General features: G+C 45.2%; 1 protein-coding gene, 1 long non-coding RNA gene and 2 other non-coding genes across 6 annotated transcripts in view; 1 reads left to right on the top strand and 3 right to left on the bottom strand.

The window, feature by feature from the left end:
• Positions 1-505: 505 nt before the first annotated feature.
• LOC129509022 (uncharacterized) lies at positions 506-12917 on the bottom strand. 3 transcript variants are annotated; one of them, XR_008664263.1, is made up of 3 exons: positions 12792-12917; positions 8120-9377; positions 506-2311 (listed from the first exon to the last, which is right to left on the bottom strand). It is a non-coding gene; the product is annotated as an uncharacterized LOC129509022 (long non-coding RNA). The 3 variants fall into 3 exon arrangements; XR_008664262.1 differs by lacking the exon at positions 12792-12917 and adding an exon at positions 10950-12249; XR_008664261.1 differs by lacking the exon at positions 12792-12917 and having other exon boundaries at positions 516-2311; positions 8120-8830; positions 9312-12249.
• Positions 12635-12717, bottom strand: LOC129509202 (small Cajal body-specific RNA 18). Its single transcript, XR_008664311.1, has one exon. It is a non-coding gene; the product is annotated as a small Cajal body-specific RNA 18 (non-coding RNA).
• LOC129509206 (small Cajal body-specific RNA 17) lies at positions 12768-12902 on the bottom strand. The gene has a single exon (XR_008664315.1). It is a non-coding gene; the product is annotated as a small Cajal body-specific RNA 17 (non-coding RNA).
• Positions 12918-13481: 564 nt separating the features above from the next.
• The window catches only part of ACAA2 (acetyl-CoA acyltransferase 2), a 35891-nt gene continuing 30062 nt past the window's right edge, over positions 13482-19310 (top strand). Inside the window, exon 1 of the mRNA XM_055323644.1 lies at positions 13482-13546. Within this exon, the coding sequence (XP_055179619.1) occupies positions 13531-13546 (16 nt within the window). The 5' untranslated portion in view covers positions 13482-13530. The remainder of the gene's footprint in view (positions 13547-19310) is intronic.

Here is a 19310-nt window from a genome sequence, read left to right on the forward strand (position 1 = left end):
TGTCCTTCTCCGGTTACTGTGGCCAAGTTAAAAAAGGGTGTTGCCTGAGTTCTTCTCTGGGATTTTGATGGAATCTTGTCTCACATTTAGATCTTTCATCTATTTTGAGTTTATCTTTGTGTATGGTGCAAGAGAGTGGTCCAGTTTCATTCTTCTGCATGTGGATGTCCAATTTTCCCAGCACCATTTATTGAAGAGACTGTCTTTCTTCTAGTGGATCGTCTTTCCTCCTTTATCGTATATTAGTTGAGCATAAAGTTCAGGGTCCACTTCTGGGTTCTCTGTTCTGTTCCATTGATCTATATGTCTGTTTTTGTGCCAGTACCACACTGTCTTGATGAACACAGCTTTGTAGTACAACCTGAAATCTGGCATTGTGATGCCCCCAGATATGGTTTTCTTTTTTTAAAATTCCCCTGGCTGTTTGGGGTCTTTTCTGATTCCACACAAATCTTAAAATAATTTGTTCTAAGTCTCTGAAGAAAGTCCATGGTATTTTGATAGGGATTGCATTATACGTGTAAATTGCCCTGGGTAACATTGACATTTTCACAATATTAATTCTGCCAATCCATGAGCATGGAATATTTTTCCAACTCTTTGTGTCTTCCTCAATTTCTTTCAGAAGTGTTCTGTAGTTTTTAGGGTATATTTTGAGAACCATTTGAATGGTAAATGGTTCTCCAACCTTTTATTTTCAGGTTGTAGGTGTCCTTCTGTCTAAAATGAGTCTCTTGTAGACAGCAAATAGATGGGTCCTGTTTTTTTATCCAGTCTGAAACTCTGCGCCTTTTGATGGGGTCATTAAGCCCATTCATGTTCAGAGTTACTTGAACTTCTTCTTAAAGGGGAGTTTTAAGAGTCCCCCTTAAAATTTCTTGCAGAGCTGGTTTGGAGGTCACATATTCTTTCAGTTCCTGCCTGTCTTGGAAGCTCTTTATCTCTCCTTCCATTTTGAATGAGAGCCTTGCTGGATAAAGTATTCTTGGTTGCATGCTCTTCTCATTTAGGACCCTGAATATATCCTGCCAGCCCTTTCTGGCCTGCCAGGTCTCTGTGGAGAGGTCTGCTGTTACCCTAATATTCCTCCCCATGAAAGTCAGGGACTTCTTGTCTCTTGCTGCTTTAAGGATCTTCTCTTTATCTTTGGAATTTGCAAGCTTCACTATTAGATGTCGAGGTGTTGAACGGTTTTTATTGATTTTAGGGGGGGATCTCTCTATTTCCTGGATCTGAATGCCTGTTTCCCTTCCCAGATTGGGAAAGTTTTCAGCTAGGATTTGTTCAAATACATATTCTGGCCCTCTGTCCCTTTCGGCGCCCTCGGGAACCCCAATTAAACGTAGGTTTTTCTTTCTTAGAGTGTCATTTATTTGCCTTAATCTGTCTTCATGGTTCTTTAATTGTTTATCTCTTTTTTCCTCAGTTTCCCTCTTTGCCATTAACTTGTCTTCTATGTCACTCACTCGTTCTTCCACCTCGTTAACCCTCGTCGTTAGGACTTCTAGTTTGGATTGCATCTCATTCAATTGATTTTTAATTTCTGCCTGATTGGATCTAAATTCTGCAGTCATGAAGTCTCGTGAGTCCTTAATGCTTTTTTCTAGAGCCACCAGTAGCTGTAGAATAGTGCTTCTGAATTGGCTTTCTGACATTGAAGTGTAATCCAGATTTTGTAACTCTGTGGGAGAGAGGGCTGTTTCTGATTCTTTCTTTTGAAGTGAGGTTTTCCTTCCAGTCATTTTGCTCAGTGCAGAGTGGCCAAAAACAAGTTGTATTGGGAAAAGGAGAAAAAGAGAGAGAAGGCATCCCCGCCCTCCTGGGTCCTGCTCTAACTCCCTGCGGGCCCCTTTCCGCCCGGGAAGGTTGGTGCAGCTCCTGCTTCTCTGGGACGGGGCTCTCCTGTCCTGGGGACACTCGCCCCGGCCTCAGCCTGGCTCCTCGCGGGGCCCCTCCCCCTCGGAGGCCTTTTGTTCCTTTATTTCTTTTTCCCCGTCTTCCTACCTTGATAGAAGCGCGGACTTTTCTCACTGTAGCATTCCAGCTGGTCTCTCTTTACATCTCAGGCCGAATTCGTAAATTTTCAGGATGGTTTGAAGGTTATCTAGGTAATTTGGTGGGGACAGGTGATTTGGGGACCCTGCTCTTCCGCCATCTTGCCCCTCCTATTTTTTATTTAGAATTTAGCTGACATCCTTCTCACCACGTGCCTTGGGCAGTTACTAAGAAAACTGACTTGTCGATTATGTTGACAAGTTGCCGTGGGAAGAATTTTAATGTTCAGCATCATGGTGGAGTTTTGACTTGTCTCCTGAAACAATAGAAGCATGTGAAAGATTACTTAAGCACCAAATATTTATAAACAGTCTGTGTTGTCTGTCTCTGGGCAGTAATGTATATGATGTGTACATATTAGTAACTGTTGTTGGAGCTGACAAGCATGTTCCTCTACTGTCTTTTCCCTGGGTCACCCTGACTGCAGTTAGTGTATGGCCCCTGGACAGCAGATGAGACCCGAAGATAATTTCTCCCCTTTCCATGGAGCGTGTCCTTGGGGACACTAGAGTCCTTGATTCTCCTATACTACGGAATGTTCAGGCTTCTGTAAAAACAAGACAAAAGACAAAACTCAGAACTTGGATCACTTAGAAAAAAATTAATACTGCTACCATCAATTCACCACCCTTTACTTAGAGCCATAATGCACTAAGATTGTAGTAAATAAATTAGAATTTTTTTTTTTTTTTTTTTTTTTTGCCTAGAATATATGTAGTCGTCACATGTTTGACCTCCTTCTAGGCAGCCAGGGGTATCCTGAATTGAAGCACTTGTTTCTTGCCTAGGGGACTGATGATTACTACAGCGTGACAGCATGGGGTGGGACCCCGTTGTACATCCTCATAGAATATTCCTTTGCGGTCAGTTTCTCAAATTAATTTGCTGCATGAGCTCTATAGCCAAAATTCATTTTTTTTGATACACATTGGTGCCCTAGAGAATTAGTGGGTATAGAAACATTAGAGGTTAATGGTAATGACACATATAGGACTGTGTTTTCCTCTTATTAGGCTGATACTAAAGATTGGTTTTCCTAAAGAAATTTCTAATTCTAATAAAGGCGATCAATCAGGAATGATGTTAAGCTACTTTCTAAAATGATATTATATCAGAATAACCCAGGTTTGGATATAACATTTTGCCAGCAACTGTTGTTTAGATGAAAGACTGCTTCTCTGAAGAGGATTCACATCATATTCTGGGGTGAATCTAACATTGTAAGAAGAAATGCTACTGATAAAAATATTTTTTTTCATTTTGAGCAAATCTGTAAACTACACCTTTGTTTATTAAAAAATGCTTGTATTACTATAATAATTCAGCTGTGGATAAAAATTTGTGGAAAAATAAATACTTTTGAATAAGGTGGTGTGCCAAATCGAAATGAAATTTAAAACTGCAGCTATACATTGGCTGAAAAGTTTATTTTTAATGCCTGCTTGAGCAACTTCATCCTAGGGCCTACAGTCAAACATACAGCATGATCATTTAAACCAGGGGCTGGTGAACTTCTGCCTCTAGTTGGAGTTGGGGAAAAACTCTGAGAGTTTTTAAATAAGACTTATTGAGCAATCCCTTCAAAGCTGCAGAATTCAAACACAGTAGTTTGGTTATTGGTTATCTTTTTTGATGATTAGGTCAATGGCATAGTACACAGAGCCCAGAGATAAGACTCATGCTCACATATAACTTTGCATATGGTGTTGAAAAATATTTACAGGATCTGTATTATGAGTTTGTAACATGAGTGAAACAATGACAACCTGGAGAAATATCACATTTACAGTTAAGAATCAAATACCACCAAGCTGTTGTGGGTTGTCTCCAAGTCTATCTCCATAAAGAATCAAATCTCAACAGGTTGCTTGGGAACTGGACAAGCTAATTCGAAAACTGATATGGAAGTGCAAAGACCCAAGGATAAGGAAGACCTTCCTTAAAGAACTTTCCTAACAAGTATCAAGACTTAATATAAGACTTTAGTAATTAAGATGTGAGGTGTGTGGAAAGGGCAAAGGGAGACCAACTGGTCAATGAAACAGAAAGGAGATCCCAGAAACAGAACATACATAAATATGGGTAAGCTATTTCTTACCTAGAGGAGCAATACACCACAGTCACTTGGAAACCTTTAAAAACAGTGTTACCAGCCCCACCTGTAGGTATATAGAATAAGGCATCTCCGGGGATGGTGCCCTCAAACACCCGTCACTAGGAACCACCATGAAATATCTCATGATACAGAAATACTGGTCAGTGAGCAGTTACCTCTAAAACCCAACCTGAGGATGGACTCGTGTGTCTAGGTCTCTTCTGGGAGAATAACCTCCCTCTTCAGGAAAGCCTTCACCTCATACCCAGGGAGGTCTAGGCTTACCATCAAGGCCTTAACAGGAAAACTGAAGAACCAAATTTCCCACAAGACACACTTGACTACTTAGAGTTTGAGAAAGCAAAGCAGCCAACATCCAGAACCTGGTCTGGCACTTTGAGCGAGGCCTGGGTAGTGTGAGATGCTGAACTGGCCAGGGTGTCCTCCTTTGGCACCCAATCTCACAAAACACCAGCAGCAGGGCAGGTTGCTCTGGGCCTGTGATGAAATGAGATGACACAAGACCACTTGAACCATCTGCAAACCCTGCAAATCTGCACCCTGCCCTTCCAGCTAGTCATAAATGCAGCCTCCCCAGCAGCCAGCCATCTAGCTTGGACCTGCCTCCTCCTACATAGGATTATATTGTCCTTTCTTCCAGACAGCACCCAGTCTAGGGCGGGACCCGGCTTCTCTGGACCCTCCCCAAGCCACCTAGGCAGCTCCTAACATGCTCTCACAGAGCTGCCTCTGTTCCCTGAGCTGTGCCCCCAGGAGTGGTCTCCCTGTTGCAACCTATATCAAACCCCACACAGAACTGCTCAAACACAGGTGTGTTCCAGGACGAATCCTGCTAAAGCGCATTTACACAGCGTCCAACACCACCAGCATTTTTCAGAGTAAACTTAGAACCAAGGAAGTACAGAGATTTGCCTAAGGCTATGTTACTTATGAAATTCTAAACCTTGATGAGGATATAAATGCTGCAAAGTAACTTTCAAACAGGTGGAGGAGAAAGACACACATACACCCTTCAGCTAAGTCGTGACTAGGTGGGAAGGCTGCTGCATGCAGCACATGAGATTAGGTAGGTGCAGAATGCTGACGGTCTGCAAATCCGTGCCTGTTTCGCCCTGCGTTTCCTTTCTTTTGTGCTTGTTGGGTAACCGGAACTCTGGAGAGCAGGTGTTTGTTGTTAAGGGTAATAATTGCCTTTTTAATGATCAGAAATTGAAGTTGTCACCAAAGCAGACTGACAGCACATATGTAACTCTCCAAACTACTCATGATTAGTAAATCTGCATGTTTCATTCATTCAAATTCATGTACTCACTTTTGAAAATTGTCCTAGCCCCTACCACCTTCACCAGCTTTCCCCCATTTCCATTTCCATGACAGGAGCCACCGGCCGCCTGTGCTTCCACGGGCTTAAGCTACCATCAGTTTTGAGAGCTATCGGAAGTTTAAGCATAGGAAGAGTATCCAGAAAAAGTGAGAGGATGAGGCCAAGGCTGGATAGTTCTGAAATTCTATTGAAATTCTAACGCTAGAATTTACAGATTTACAACAGTCACTGACTTCAGTTTTATGCTAATGCTACTTCTTTTTCCCAAAAGCTAAGTACAGAAAGAAATAATACATTCTTTTTAAAGCACCAAGGGGGTCTGGGGGATCCCTGGGTGACTCAGCGGTTCAGCACCTGCCTTTGGCCCAGGGCGTGATCCTGGAGTCCCAGGATGGAGTCCCGCGACAGGTTCCCGGCATGGGGCCTGCTTCTCCCTCTGCCTGTGTCTCTGCCTCTCTCTCTCTCTCATGAATAAATAATCTTAAAAAAAAAAAAAGTACCAAGGGGGACGTAAGGGGGGTGCTCAATCGGTGGAGCGACTGCCCATCAGGTCAGGTCTTGATCCCCGGATCCTGGAGTTGAGCCCCACGTAAGGCTCCCCACTCCCTGCTCAGTGGAGACTGTATCTTCTCTGCTTGTGTGTCTATGCTTGTGTGCACACTTGCTCACTCGCTCTCAAATAAATAAAATCTTAAAAAATTGAAAGCTAAAAGTCTAAAAATAATGACTTCACATCTCATGAGAGGTATCACATCTAGACACAAAAATTATAACTTTGATATACGTAGTGTAGTGCAATATGATTGTTATATGGTTAAACATGAAAAGGACTATATATTTTAGAAAATAATTTCAGATAATTTTGAGGCTTACTTGATTTTTTCTCTCATTCTTATATTGAGAAAGTTAAAAACCTACAGAAAAGTTATAAAAAATAGAAATGATGAGCACCATATACTCTTCATTTAGATTCCCTAACTGGTAATAATTTGTCATATTTGCTTTCTCTCTCTCTCTCTGCCAGGGCATTTATATGCATTTTTTTTTTCTGAGTCGTTTGAAAGTGAATTGCAGACATCAAGACTTTTCACCATGGTCACTTTTAAGAACAAAGGACAATCTTCCACATTAGGACAATGTAATTAACATAATCAGGAAAAGTAATAAACTATCTCATATATTTCATATAACTTATATTGAAGTTCCCCCAAATATCTCCCAATTCTATTCTTTAGAGTTGCTGGTTTGGGGTTATTTCTGTTTTTTTAGAGTTGTTTTTAATTCAGGTTCGAGTGAAAGATCCCACATTAAATATAACCGTCATCCTCCAGCTTCTTTCATCTGCTACCATTCCCAGCCTCTTTTTTTCACAACACTGACATTTTTGAAGAGTTGAGGTCAGTTGTTTTGCAGAGCATTCCCTCCATTTGGATTTGTCTGATTATTTCCTTAGGATGAAATTCAAGTCAGACATTTTTGGAGAGATCCTACATAGGTAGAGTTGTGTCCCCAAAGCCTCAAGGGAGCACGTGGTGGCAATTTGTCCCATTATCAGTGACGTTAAGCTTGATCATCTGGTTAAAGTGGAAATATTCCCGACATTTCTCTATTGTAAAGGTACATTTTCCTCTTCGTGATACTGAGATGATGTAAAATGTCCTTATGTATATTTACACTTTTTGATATAAGTAAACCTTTTACCAAATAGTTTTAGGATATGTCCATTTTGATGAATTTCTAATTCGAGAAAACTTAGTAAATCTGGGGTGACTCCCTGCCAGTGATTTGCAGGGTACTGAGTGGAAAATTGTGACACTTAGTCATGATATATTAATAAATATGTGGAAAATATTTCCAAATTGAAAATGAATAGGAATAGAACCTTATTTCTCTTATTAAAGGACATTATATCCCTAAACAGAATTTCCCCTGCATTTGAACTGTTAGAAAATTTTAATGAAAAAACCCCATCGTAACTTTATTTTTTTGGCATGTTTAGAGGGTGATATGTTATATATCCCTTTGCCTGTGTCTCTGCCTCTCTCTCTCTATATATATATAATTTTATATATATATATATATAATTTTAATTTTTTTGGCTTCAACTGTAAGATTTTAATTTTTTTTAGTTTCAGAGGTAGAGTTTAGTGATTCATCAGTTGCATATAACACCCAGTGCTCATGACATCAAGTGCCCTGCTTAGTGCCCACCACCCAGTGACCCCATCCTCCCACCCTCTCACCCACCTCCCCTCCAACAATCCTCAGTTTGTTTCCTAGAGGTAAGAGTCTGAAAACCACCATAACTTTTAAAGATCTGTTTATTTCCTTCACCCCTGTATCTCACATTTAGGTATAATTCACTTTACATTCTCTTCTCCGGTTTTTCTTTTCTTCATTACAAAACACAGTTGACTGGCTTAAGTTCATTGAGTGCCAACTTGAGATAAAATGCATATTTTGAACCTAAACAATTCTATTTTGGCTTTATGAGTAGCATTGCTTAATGCCACAAATAATTATTGAGTACCTCCTGTGTGCCAGGCACTATACCCAATGAGCAGCATTTTTTTCTATTTGCTACTCATTTTCAATTAGTATCAACATGGAATTTGGTAACAAACCTGACAACGGGATCCCTGGGTGGTGCAGCGGTTTGGCGTCTGCCTTTGGCCCAGGGCGCGATCCTGGAGACCCGGGATAGAGTCCCACGTCGGGCTCCCGGTGCATGGAGCCTGCTTGTGTCTCTTCCCCCCTCTCTCTCTGTGACTATCATAAATAAATAAATAAAAATTTAAAAAAAAACCAACAACAACAAAAAAAAACCTGACAACTCCACAGTGCCATTCATCTGATGAGGACACTGCTAAAGCAGAACTCTTGATCAGACAGGTAGTGCAAAATACCAGAGCTCCAATCTCTCAATCATGAGCTAAGATGGACAAGCCCAAGCTCATCAAAGCAATTTGGAGATGTCAGTATGCAATATGAGAGGGTGTAGGCTGTAGGACGGTCTGTAATTGCTAATAAACGTCACCGCGGCTGGCACTGATGGCCACCTATGCAGCAGCCTTTTATCCCACTTTCATCCCAACTGGCAGAGCCTGTATTCCAAGACAGAAGCTGAAAAAGAACATTTTTCCCAGCCACTTTTTCAGCTAGGTCCTGGGCATACATCTCAATTCTGGCCAATGAGACAGAAGAGAAAGATGTTCCTTCTCGATAAATGATGAAGGAGTAGAAGGCAAACTGAGCGGGAAGCACAAGCTGATGGCCCTCAACAATCCCCCAGGCAGGTGGGACGTGTGGGATTTCCCCAGGCCCTCCTGGCTGCCCTGGAACAAAGGAAAGGGAGAAACAAATGGTTAAATGATAGAAAGCATAGTCATGCAGGACAGGAGTCTCCAACAATTGGCAACTGTCTTTAATGATTTACAAGAAAAAAAGCAATCTCCAAAAACCTATAGACTCAATTTCCCAAAGCCCCCACATTGCCCTCCCCTCCACAGGACAGAACATCTTATATAATTGGTCACCCCTCCCAACCCCGGTGCAGTTCGTCCTGCCCACAGGTCCTGCCCCAGACTCTAATAAAACCACCTTTTTGCACCAAAGACATCTCAAGAATTCTTTCTTGGCTATGGACTCCGAACTCTATCGCCCCATCACCCTAAACCACATCAATAATCTTCACCTTCCTCCATCTGCACGTGGTTTTGTGCAGACATGATGCCTACGGCCATAGCAACCAGAAGCCTGGGGACTTCATGACATGGTAACACTCTTCTTGTTATGTGAAACAATAAAAAACCTTACTGTTTAAGCCATTTTAAGTCAAGTCTTCTGTAATTTGTAGCCAAAAGCAGCCCAACTGATAATTAGCTGTAAAGGAAAAATAAGCCTTTAAAGCAGGAACTATCATGGCAAAAAAAAAACCCCAAACAGGGATCCCTGGGTGGCGCAGCGGTTTGGCGCCTGCCTTTGGCCCAGGGCGCGATTCTGGAGACCCGGGATCGAATCCCACATCGGGCTCCTGGTGCATGGAGCCTGCTTCTCCCTCTGCCTGTGTCTCTGCCTCTTTCTCTCTGTGTGTGACTATCATAAAAATAAATAAAAATTTAAAAAAAATTAAAAAAACCCCAAACAAAAAAAACTAAAACTGAGTTACTAGCTGTCAGACCCAAATCAAGTTCAAATGCCCCAAGGTTTCCATTATATGTAATAACTTAACTCCTATACCTAGAATGGTACTAGCTCTGTTGTACCCTCAGAAATGATAAAAATAGTCACTCAAATTGTTTCCTATGGGAACCCTGGTTGAGAAAAGATGAACATTCAGTACTGACACGTTGCCTCACCTCTCCACCTGAAACTACTTTATCTCACCCACACACCCTCGCCTGCAGAAAAAAGCAAATAAACCTTCAGAACCTGAGCCACCATATGCTGGAAAATATAGAAAATCACCCTTAACAGGATTTTTTCCCAAGTACTTTTATTTCTTCCTCCAAGGAAGATTCACTTAACATTTACTTCCTTTCATTTTACATAACATGTACCTTAGCTAATGATCCCGGTAGGCTTTTCTACTCCCATTCCTATATTCCCCATCCTGTAAGTCCTGAAGACAACAGGCCTTGGGCATTTAGGAATCAAGGGCTCAAAATTCTAATTTAGCAATTTTCTAGATTAGAGAAATCTGGCAAGTTCTTTGGTTTCTCTGGGCCTAAGCTTTGTCATTTATAAAATGGGAGAGCGGGGGAAGAAAACCCATCCATCTCATGGAGTTGTAGACTCTCCCTCAGTTAGGATTTGTCCCATGTATATGAATTGTATATTATTCCATCTTATAGATCACCTGGGTATAAGAATTATAAACCGTGTATGTAAGTGCCTGGCACAATGCTGGGCACACAGTTTCCAAAAAATGGTAGCTTTTACTATCTGTTCATCATCCAGAAAATATAGGTGAAAAAAATCATCTGGTAGGTGGGAAGCTTTGATTTCAATCAGAATTCTATTGACTAGGGGATCCCTGGGTGGCGCAGCGGTTTGGCGCCTGCCTTTGGCCCAGGGCGCGATCCTGGAGACCCGGGATCGAATCCCACGTCAGGCTCCCGGTGCATGGAGCCTGCTTCTCCCTCTGCCTGTGTCTCTGCCTCTCTCTCTCTGTGACTATCATAACTAAATAGAAAAAAAAAAATTAAAAAAAAAAAAGAATTCTATTGACTATACACACTTGTGGGAAAGTAGTTCACTTAAAAAAAAAAAGATTTGGTTTATTTATTGGACAAGAGCACAAGCAGAGCTGCAGGCAGGAGCGGGAGAAGCAGGCTCCCTGCTGAGCAAGGACCCTGGGATCATGACCTCAGCCAAAGGCAGATGCTTAATTAACTGAGCCACCCAGGCACCCCAGTTTACATTTTTTTAAAGTTAATAACCCTCAGAACTTACCTATGTATTAAATCAACTATCAGTTTCCTGCATTCACTCAAAGTCACAGAAAGGGAGAAAAGGAATAAATGTGAGGGTCAAATTGCAGTAGATGGTGAGAAAAACAATGGGTGATGGGGAGGTGGAGGGAGGGGAATAAAGTGATTTTTAGTGATGATGTACATGTATTAATTACGATTTTATAGCTGCTGATAGAATAAGTTACAAGAGTGTAAGAGTATACACTTACGAAATTCAACGAATTTAAGATTTACAAGTTACCACATGGAAATCTTGCCTTAAGAAAATCCATAAATGAATATTGACATCCAACACAACCCCAGCCAAGCGTGCCCAGAGTTAAGTGTGTAACTTAATCCTTTCATCTACCATTTCACTTTCCTCCATTTCAGTGACCTGAGGTCACCTGTGGCCAAGCAGGGTCCCAGAAACAAGGGATCCTTCTGAGGTGTCAGGACAATAGCCCTAAGGCTGTGTCACATTGCCCAGGCATTCACCTCATCAGGTAGGCATTTTCTCACCTTACACCCTCATAAAAATGTTGGGTAGATTTTGAAAGATAAAGGCCACATTCACAATTTTTTTTTTCCCACAGATTTTTTTTTAAGTGAGCAAGTGAAGGAGGGGGTTTAGGGGCAGAGTGGGAGAATTTAAGCAGGCTCCATTCCCAGGTGGACCTGATCCGGGGTCCCCATCTGACAACCTGAGCAGAATCGAGAGTAGCAGGCTGACTGAGCCACCCAGGCGCCCCTTATAGAACTTTTATTACAGTATATTATCGTCTTACTATCCCGTTAATCTCTTACTGTGTCCATATCATAAACTTTATCATAGGTATGGACATACAAGAAAAACACCACAGGGCTTGCTACTCTCCGGTTTCGGAGGTGCCCCTAGGGGTCTGGGACCACGTGTCTGTCTCCCGTCCCCCATAAGGGGGGGGGACTCCTGTCTTAAGATCTGCATTAGAAAAAAATAAGGTGGTTTGATGTAGAAGGGCAGAGCTCAATTGGGCAGCACAAATACTAAAATTGACGTTAGGACAGGTGTAGTTTAGAAAATACAGCAAAATGCTAACAAATGTAGAATACGTGTTGGTGTTCATGGCAGAAATGTTCCCACTTCTCTGTACGTTCAAATGTTTTCATAATAAAAAGGACAGACCGAATTAACATCCTGCAGGACGCCATCCAGAAGCCTGAAAGCAGGAATACGCGGCGCGCTAGAGGGGTCAGAGGAAGCCTCCAGGCAAAGAGCCGCGGCGGCCCGCGCCCAGGACCCCCGCCCTCCGCGAGCCCGGGCCCTGCGGACCCCCGCCTCCCCCACCCCCGCCCCCCGCGCACGGGACCCGACCCTCCCGGAGCGATCCCCGCTCTCGCCCACGCCCACCCCCGCGCCCAGGGCCCCGCGGACCCCCGCCCTCCCACCAACCCCGCCCCCCCTGCCACCCCGCCCCCCGCGCACGGGACCCGACCCTCCCGGAGCGACCCCCCGCTCTCGCCCACGCCCACCCCCGCGCCCAGGGCCCCGCGGACCCCCGCTCTCCCACCAACCCCGCCCCCCCTGCCACCCCGCCCCCCGCGCACGGGACCCGAACCTCCCGGAGCGACCCCCCGCTCTCGCCCACGCCCACCCCGCGCCCAGGGCCCCGACCCCCCCGCTCTCCCCCCGCTCCCCTCGCCCGGAGGTCTCAGTCGGCTCTCAGCATCCACTCCATCATCTGGTTCCTAGAACTCAGATTGCGCAGTGGTCACGTCATCATCGACCCGGGCTCGCCGCTACAGGGCAGGGGCCTCCCCAACCGCCCCCGTCTCCCCGCCCCGGTCCCCAGCCCCACCTCACCCCACGTTTTCATAATCCTCTCGGGCTCCGGGCCAGCGGCGCCGAGCGGAGCTCGATCATATAAGGAAAATACCGCGAGCTCACGAGGGGGCTACACTGGGGACTCGGGGACTTCCCGCGCTTCCAACCCCGACCACCGCCCCCCACCCCCCACCCCCCACCGGGTCCTCCCGGCCCCTCTCCCGCCCGGCGGCCTAGGCCTCCGCCCCTCGGCGCAGGCGCAGCCGCCCGCCCAGCCAATCCCGCGGCGCCGCCCTCTGCGCCCCGCCCCCCGACTTCCGGCCGCTCCCCGCGCTCCCCGCACTGCCCCCCGACTTCCGGCCGCGCTCCCCCACCCCCCTCCCGGCCCGCGCTCCCCGCACTCCCCCCCGACTTCCGCCCTCTCCCCGCTCCGGCCCCCAGAGGGCGTGTAGGTGCAGGGGTGCCTGGGGCGGTGACGGCGAGCCGCGCTGGGGGCCCACGGGGTGACCGAGGCCAGGACGCGGCGAACGGGCGGGGGGGGCGGGGGGGCAGAGTGGGGAGGCGCCGCGCGGCTGGGCACGGCTCCCGCCGGCCCCGGGGGTGGGGGGCGGGCACCTCGCGCTGAGGGCGGCGAACCCCAGGGGCGGGGTGGGGGCAGGCGGCCGCCAAGTGGGTGAAAGGGCAGGGGCGGAGCGAGGCGCCTCTCTAAGGCGGGGGGCGGGGGGCGGGGGCCGGGGGCGCGGCCGGCGGGAGCTGGAGGGAAGCGGGGCGCATCGCCATGGCCTTGCTCCGAGGTGAGCGGCGCGGGGGGCGCGGGGGGCAGCCCGGGGGCTCGCGCGGGTCGGGCCGCGTACTTGCGGGGCGCTCGCCGCGGCGACTTGGTGCAGTTGGCCGCGGAGGGTCGAGCCCGAGGCCCGCTTGCTTCCGACCCTGAAGGCCGTCGGACCCTCCCGCGCGCCGCCCGCCGCCCCCCGCGCCCCGGTTTTTCCCAGCTGTTGGGCAAAGTGCGGCGGCGCCGTGAGCACCGCGCGGCCTGGGGCGGAGGGCTGCGTGGCCGAGGGGCCCCCGCCTCCGGAAGGGTCCGGGGTGCCAAGGCCGGTGGGGAGGAAGGGGAGCCCGCCGCCGCCGCCGCCGCCGCCGCCGCCGCCGCCCCGATTCGCCGCCTAGTGACGGGAGCCCCCCGCCCCCCGCCCCATGATCTTTCCCCTCCTGGAAGCTGCAGTCACGAAGTACGTGGATTCTCGGGTTAACTTAAAACAAAAAACTTGGGTAAACCGCCGTCTCATAACAGATGCTCACAGTCAATGGAATTTCGACTTTCAGGAACCAGAAGGACCAATCCCCCAGTTTTTTATTAGCGTGCATCCCACCCAGTATGTGGTAGATGGTTGCCCCCGAGGAATAGTTCTTTTGCTCCTATTTGACTTTTGGGGGAGTGTCTGTCAAATCAATCTGGAAACTGAAATGAATGCGGAGACCGCAGTTTTCCTTAATTTGTCCTGGTTGCTGTCTGCATTTCCTCTAATTAAATGAGTTAATATTTACCTAACTGTGATAGGATAGCAGTTACATAGTATATTGTTTTATCCCTCTTGTTTTAGTGGGATTTTTTTCCTACGCGGTCACATCATGCCTTGCAAGTCCTTTGGCAGTCAGTCCTCCTGACCTTGGTTCTGTCCCCATAGTCTGGCCTTCTCCAAAGCCTGTAGCTGGACTCACAGTCTCTAGCCCTTCTGGATTGGCTTCCTTCACCTACCCGTGTGCGGTTAAGCTGCCTCCATGTGTTTTCATCATTTGACAGCTCATTTATTTTTCTTGCTGAAAATGTTCTATTGTATGGATGTGCTACATCCACTCACCTACCAAACAACATCTTGGTTTCTTACAAGTTTCGGCAATCATGAATAAAGCTGCTATAAACGTTCACGTGCAGGTTTTTGCTCCACATAAGTCTTCAACTCCTTTATGTCAGCACATAGGAACGGTGATTGCTGTATGGTGTGGGTAGAGTAGGTTTTGTTTTAGGTTTTTTGTTTTTGTTTATTTAATTTTTATTTATTTATTCATGAGACACAGAGAGAGGTGGAGGCACAGGCAGAGGGAGAAGCAGGTTCCCTGCGGGGAGCCCCATGCGGGGACCCAGGATCGGCCCTGAGCCAAAGGCAGCTGCTCAACGCCGAGCCCCCCAGAGGAGCTCCTGTTTATAAAGTCTTTGTTTATGTATTTGACCCCACAAGCAGGGGGAGTGGCAGAGGGAGAGGGTGAAGCAGGCTTCCCCAGGATCAGGAGCCTGATGCAGGGGTCAGTCCCAGGACCCTGGGATCATGACCTGAGCTGCAGGCACGCACTTAACCAACTGAGCCACCCAGGTGTCCCGGTTTTTACTTTTTTAAGAAACTGCCAAACTGTCTTTCAGAGTGCTCATACTTCACATTCCTGACAGCAACGGAAGAGGTTTTTATTTGCTTGGCATCTTCACCAGCATCTGGCCGTGTTGGTGTTTTGGATCTTAACCATCCTAATAGCTCTGTGGTGGCCTCTCATTGTTATTTTATATTTCTTTTTCTTTTTTTTTTAATGATAGTCATACAGAGAGAGAGAGAGAGAGAGAGAGGCAGAGACATAGGCAGAGGGAGAAGCAGGCTCCATGCACCGGGAGCCGATGTGGGATTCGATCCCGGGTCTCCAGCATCGCGCCCTGGGCCAAAGGCAGGCGCCAAACCGCTGCGCCACCCAGGGATCCCCTCTCATTGTTATTTTAATGTTAGGTCCCTAATGACGTAAGATGTTGAATATATTTTTATATCGCTGTTTCCCATCGTTGTATCATCTAACAGTGAAATCTGTTAAGGTTTTTAACTGACACTTTAACTGGGTTTTTGGCTTTCTTAATGTTGAATTTTAAGATTTGTGTATTTTGGACACCAGGCTTTTATCAAATTAAGTGTTTTGTAAATACTCTCATTTTGTAGCTTGTTCTTTTCATTTCCTTTAATGTGTCTTGCAGAGCAGAAGTTTTTCCTTCTAATGATGTTCACATTATCACATTTTTATTTCATGGATGGATCAGACTATTGGTGTTGGATCTAAAAAGTTATCACCAAGCCCAAGGTCACCTAGATTTTATTCTGTATTATCTTGTAGGAGTTCTATAGTTTTGCATTTGACATTTAAAACTATTGTCCATTTTGAGTTAATTGTGAAAGGTTTAAGGTCTGTGCCTAGATTTCATTTTTTTGTTAATGTGTTTATTTTTGCATGTGGATGTCATTTGCTGAAAAGACTACCCTCTCTCTATTGAGTCACCGTTGTTCCTTTGTCAGACTTCGATGTTTTGCCCATGTTTTTTGTTTTCTTTTTTTACTCTTTTCGGATTGTAAAATTTCTGTTGACTTATGTTCAAAGTCACTGACTCTCCTTTCATTTCCATTCTTCTGTTAAGCCCATTCAGTGGATTTTTTCCATCAGATATCTTTCAGTTTTAGAATTGCCATTTAAAATTTTTTTCCCATTTTGATTTTTTTTTATAGTTTGTTTCTTTGCTGAAATGGCCTATCTTTTATTATAAGCACGTTTCCTTTACATCCTTGAACATAGTTACCATAGATAGGTGCTTTAAAATCCTTGCCTGCTAATTCTAACATTTGAGTCGTCTTGCGCTTGGTCTCTGTTGAATGTCTTTACTCTTAAGAATGAATCATATTTTCTTGTTTTTTCAATATGCATTCATTTTGGATTGTAGCATGGATATTGCGTATGAAACATTGTAGGGGGGACGCCTGGGTGGCTCAGCCGTTTGATACCTGCCTTTGGCCCAGGAAGTGACCTTGGAGTCCCAGGATCGAGTCCCACATCAGGTTCCCTGCATGGAGTTTGCTTCTCCTTCTGCCTGTGCCTCTGCCTCTCTCCTACTCTCTCATGAATGAATGAATGAATGAATGAATGAATGAATAAATGAATAAATAAATAAATAAATAAATAAATAAATAAATAAAATCTTTAAAAAAAAACATTGTAGGGACCAAATTCTGTTATGTTCTTCTAAAACATGTTAATTTATTGTTTGGTTGTCTATTTATTTTTGCAGGTGGTTAATTTGGCTGAAATCAAGTGGTAAACTCTGTCTCCCCTGTAGAGGGCAAGAGCTCAAATCTAGGTTCGGTTCTGTTAGCCTTAGCCAAGATATTTGTAGGTGCATGGGTAAGGGGTCAGCCAGATATTTAGGCAGATTTCATATATAGGATTTGGCCTCCAGCCTGTGGTCCTTTCCCAGATTCGTTCTCATTTACCAGTGGGTCACGAGCTCAGTTCTCTGATCCTTCAAGCCAGTAAGACTATGATGAGTTCCTGAGTTCTACCCATTCCTGTGGTGTAGATTGCCTGCCTTCAAGTCAGAGACTATAAATAAATTGGATGCTTACCCTGTAGTTTCCTTCTTGTATATCTCCTCCATGTCTGCCTAGTTTTGTTCGTTCCCTAAGGCCTTCAGGTAAGTCATTCTTCTAAATTGTCATGGCTGTTTGCAGAAGAGTTGGTTGGATAGGAGCATATTAAGCCATGAGCACACTCAGGCTGTAATGAAATTAGGAAGAAAACATGGGAAAGGGAAAGAAAAATGAAATAAAATACTGACATAAAAATAAGTAAACTATTACGCAAGGGGATTAGAGGACATTTAAAAATAATTGAAGAAGATAGAGTGGCCCCATCTATCAGAACAAAACATCTCTAATGCACTGAACTAATATTTATGGTCTGGTAAATATCTGAATATTATATCTAAAAATATATCTGTTCTAAATTATAGTTGTATAGGTTACTGCTAACATTCTTTTATTTTTTAAAAATATTTAGAGCATGAGCAGGGGGAAGAACAGAGGAAGGGGGAGAGAGAATCTCAAGCAGACTGCTGGGAGCCCAGTGCAAGGCTGCATCTCATGACCCTGAGATCATGACGTGAGCCAATCAAGAGTCGGATGCCTATCGACTGATGGCTAACCTGATTGAGCCACCCGGATGCCCTTCCTAACATTCTTTTAAACCATGAGTTTCTCAAAGTAGGAATGAAAAGAGAAACAAGCTGTTTTTGTTTTTAAGGATAGGTTGAATTTGTTCCACGAAAGAGATAATCTCCACTAACATAATCTGGAGAATTGTCCTTAAATATCAAGAGTGGTATAATGTTTATATGGCCTCAATTACAGGCTAATATCTTGGCACAAACTCATTGTTGAAAGTCTCATACTTTCTTGGCAAGAGTTGGAAATGTGAGCTCAGATTGTTTTGGGGTGAGCCAATCCTTGCAGGATTGTTGGGAAGATTACATAGTCTATGAAAAGTGATAAAATGTCTAGTGCTTTGTTGGCGCCTAATAAATGTCAGTGTGATTAAAATGGCTATATTGGGTGCAAGTTTTGCATCACACAGCTCTAGTGAGCGTCACACCGTCAGACTTTATGACCCTTTTTGGGGGGAGGTGGCCGTAGAGTGCTTTGGAAGGAGTGATTTTTATTTACTTGCACAAGGGCATCCCCTGGACTTAACAGTGATACCATAAACTAACAGTCTTCGTTTACATTAACATATGTTTGGATAATTCTCCTGTAGTCTTGGTGGTTAGAGTGAGTGCAGGAAATATTAGTGTATTCTAAGCAACACATTTTAATAAGATTGGCAAACTAGAATGTCTTTAGAAGAAAGCAACCAGAATTACCATCAAATAAAGAAGGGTTGGAAGAATGCCTTTTATTGGCTTCAGATCCAGGGGATTTTACAGGTTGGCTGACTCCGGATCTGGAGGGGCTACCCGTGTGAAAGGTGATCTCTCGGGGCGCCTGCAGGGCTCAGTCTGTTGGGCATCTGCCTTCGGCTCAGTTCGTGATCCCGGGGTCCTGGGCTCACCCGGCACTGGGCTCCCTGCTCAGCGGGGAGTCTGCTTCTCCCTCTGCCCCTGCTGGTGCTCTCTCCCTCTCTCACCTTCTCAAATAATGAATAAAATCTTTAAAAAAGGGGGGGATCTCTTTTGCCCACTTTATTCCAAGGGTAAAATATAGTGGTTCATATCATTTGAAATTTGTAGTTTAGTCATGCCACGGCTCCAAAAGTAAAGGCATATAGAATTCACATTCAAAGTGTCATCAATGCTAGAAACTATTTTTCTTTCTTTTCTCCCCCTCCCCCCAACTATTTTTCTGACTTGGGATGCATTTTGGGTAGAAGTAAGATCGGTGGGTGGAAGGCTGGGGGAGCTGGAGCAGCTGGGAGGAGGAAAGTCACCCTGCAGGCTGTCGGGTCGCGGCCCACTCCCCGCACAGAGGACCCCGCCTCCTTACTGAACATTTCCCAGCAGACGAGTGTGTTTTCTCTCATCAGGAATTTTCTGTGAGGAGAGTGCTTGGCCTCAAACTTCAAGAGAAGTTCTAATTTAGAGATTCTTTGATTCTGTGAATAGGCAACTTGCTCCAGCACATGGAAGAAGAAGCATTTCAGTTTCAAATGAATGTTTGCCTTTCGATGGACACTGAGGAACCTCCACACAGTTTTCCAGAGTGGCTGCAC

The sequence above is a fragment of the Nyctereutes procyonoides genome, unplaced genomic scaffold (genome assembly GCF_905146905.1).
Source record: "Nyctereutes procyonoides isolate TBG_1078 unplaced genomic scaffold, NYPRO_anot_genome, whole genome shotgun sequence".
NCBI classification, from domain to species: Eukaryota; Metazoa; Chordata; class Mammalia; order Carnivora; family Canidae; genus Nyctereutes; species Nyctereutes procyonoides.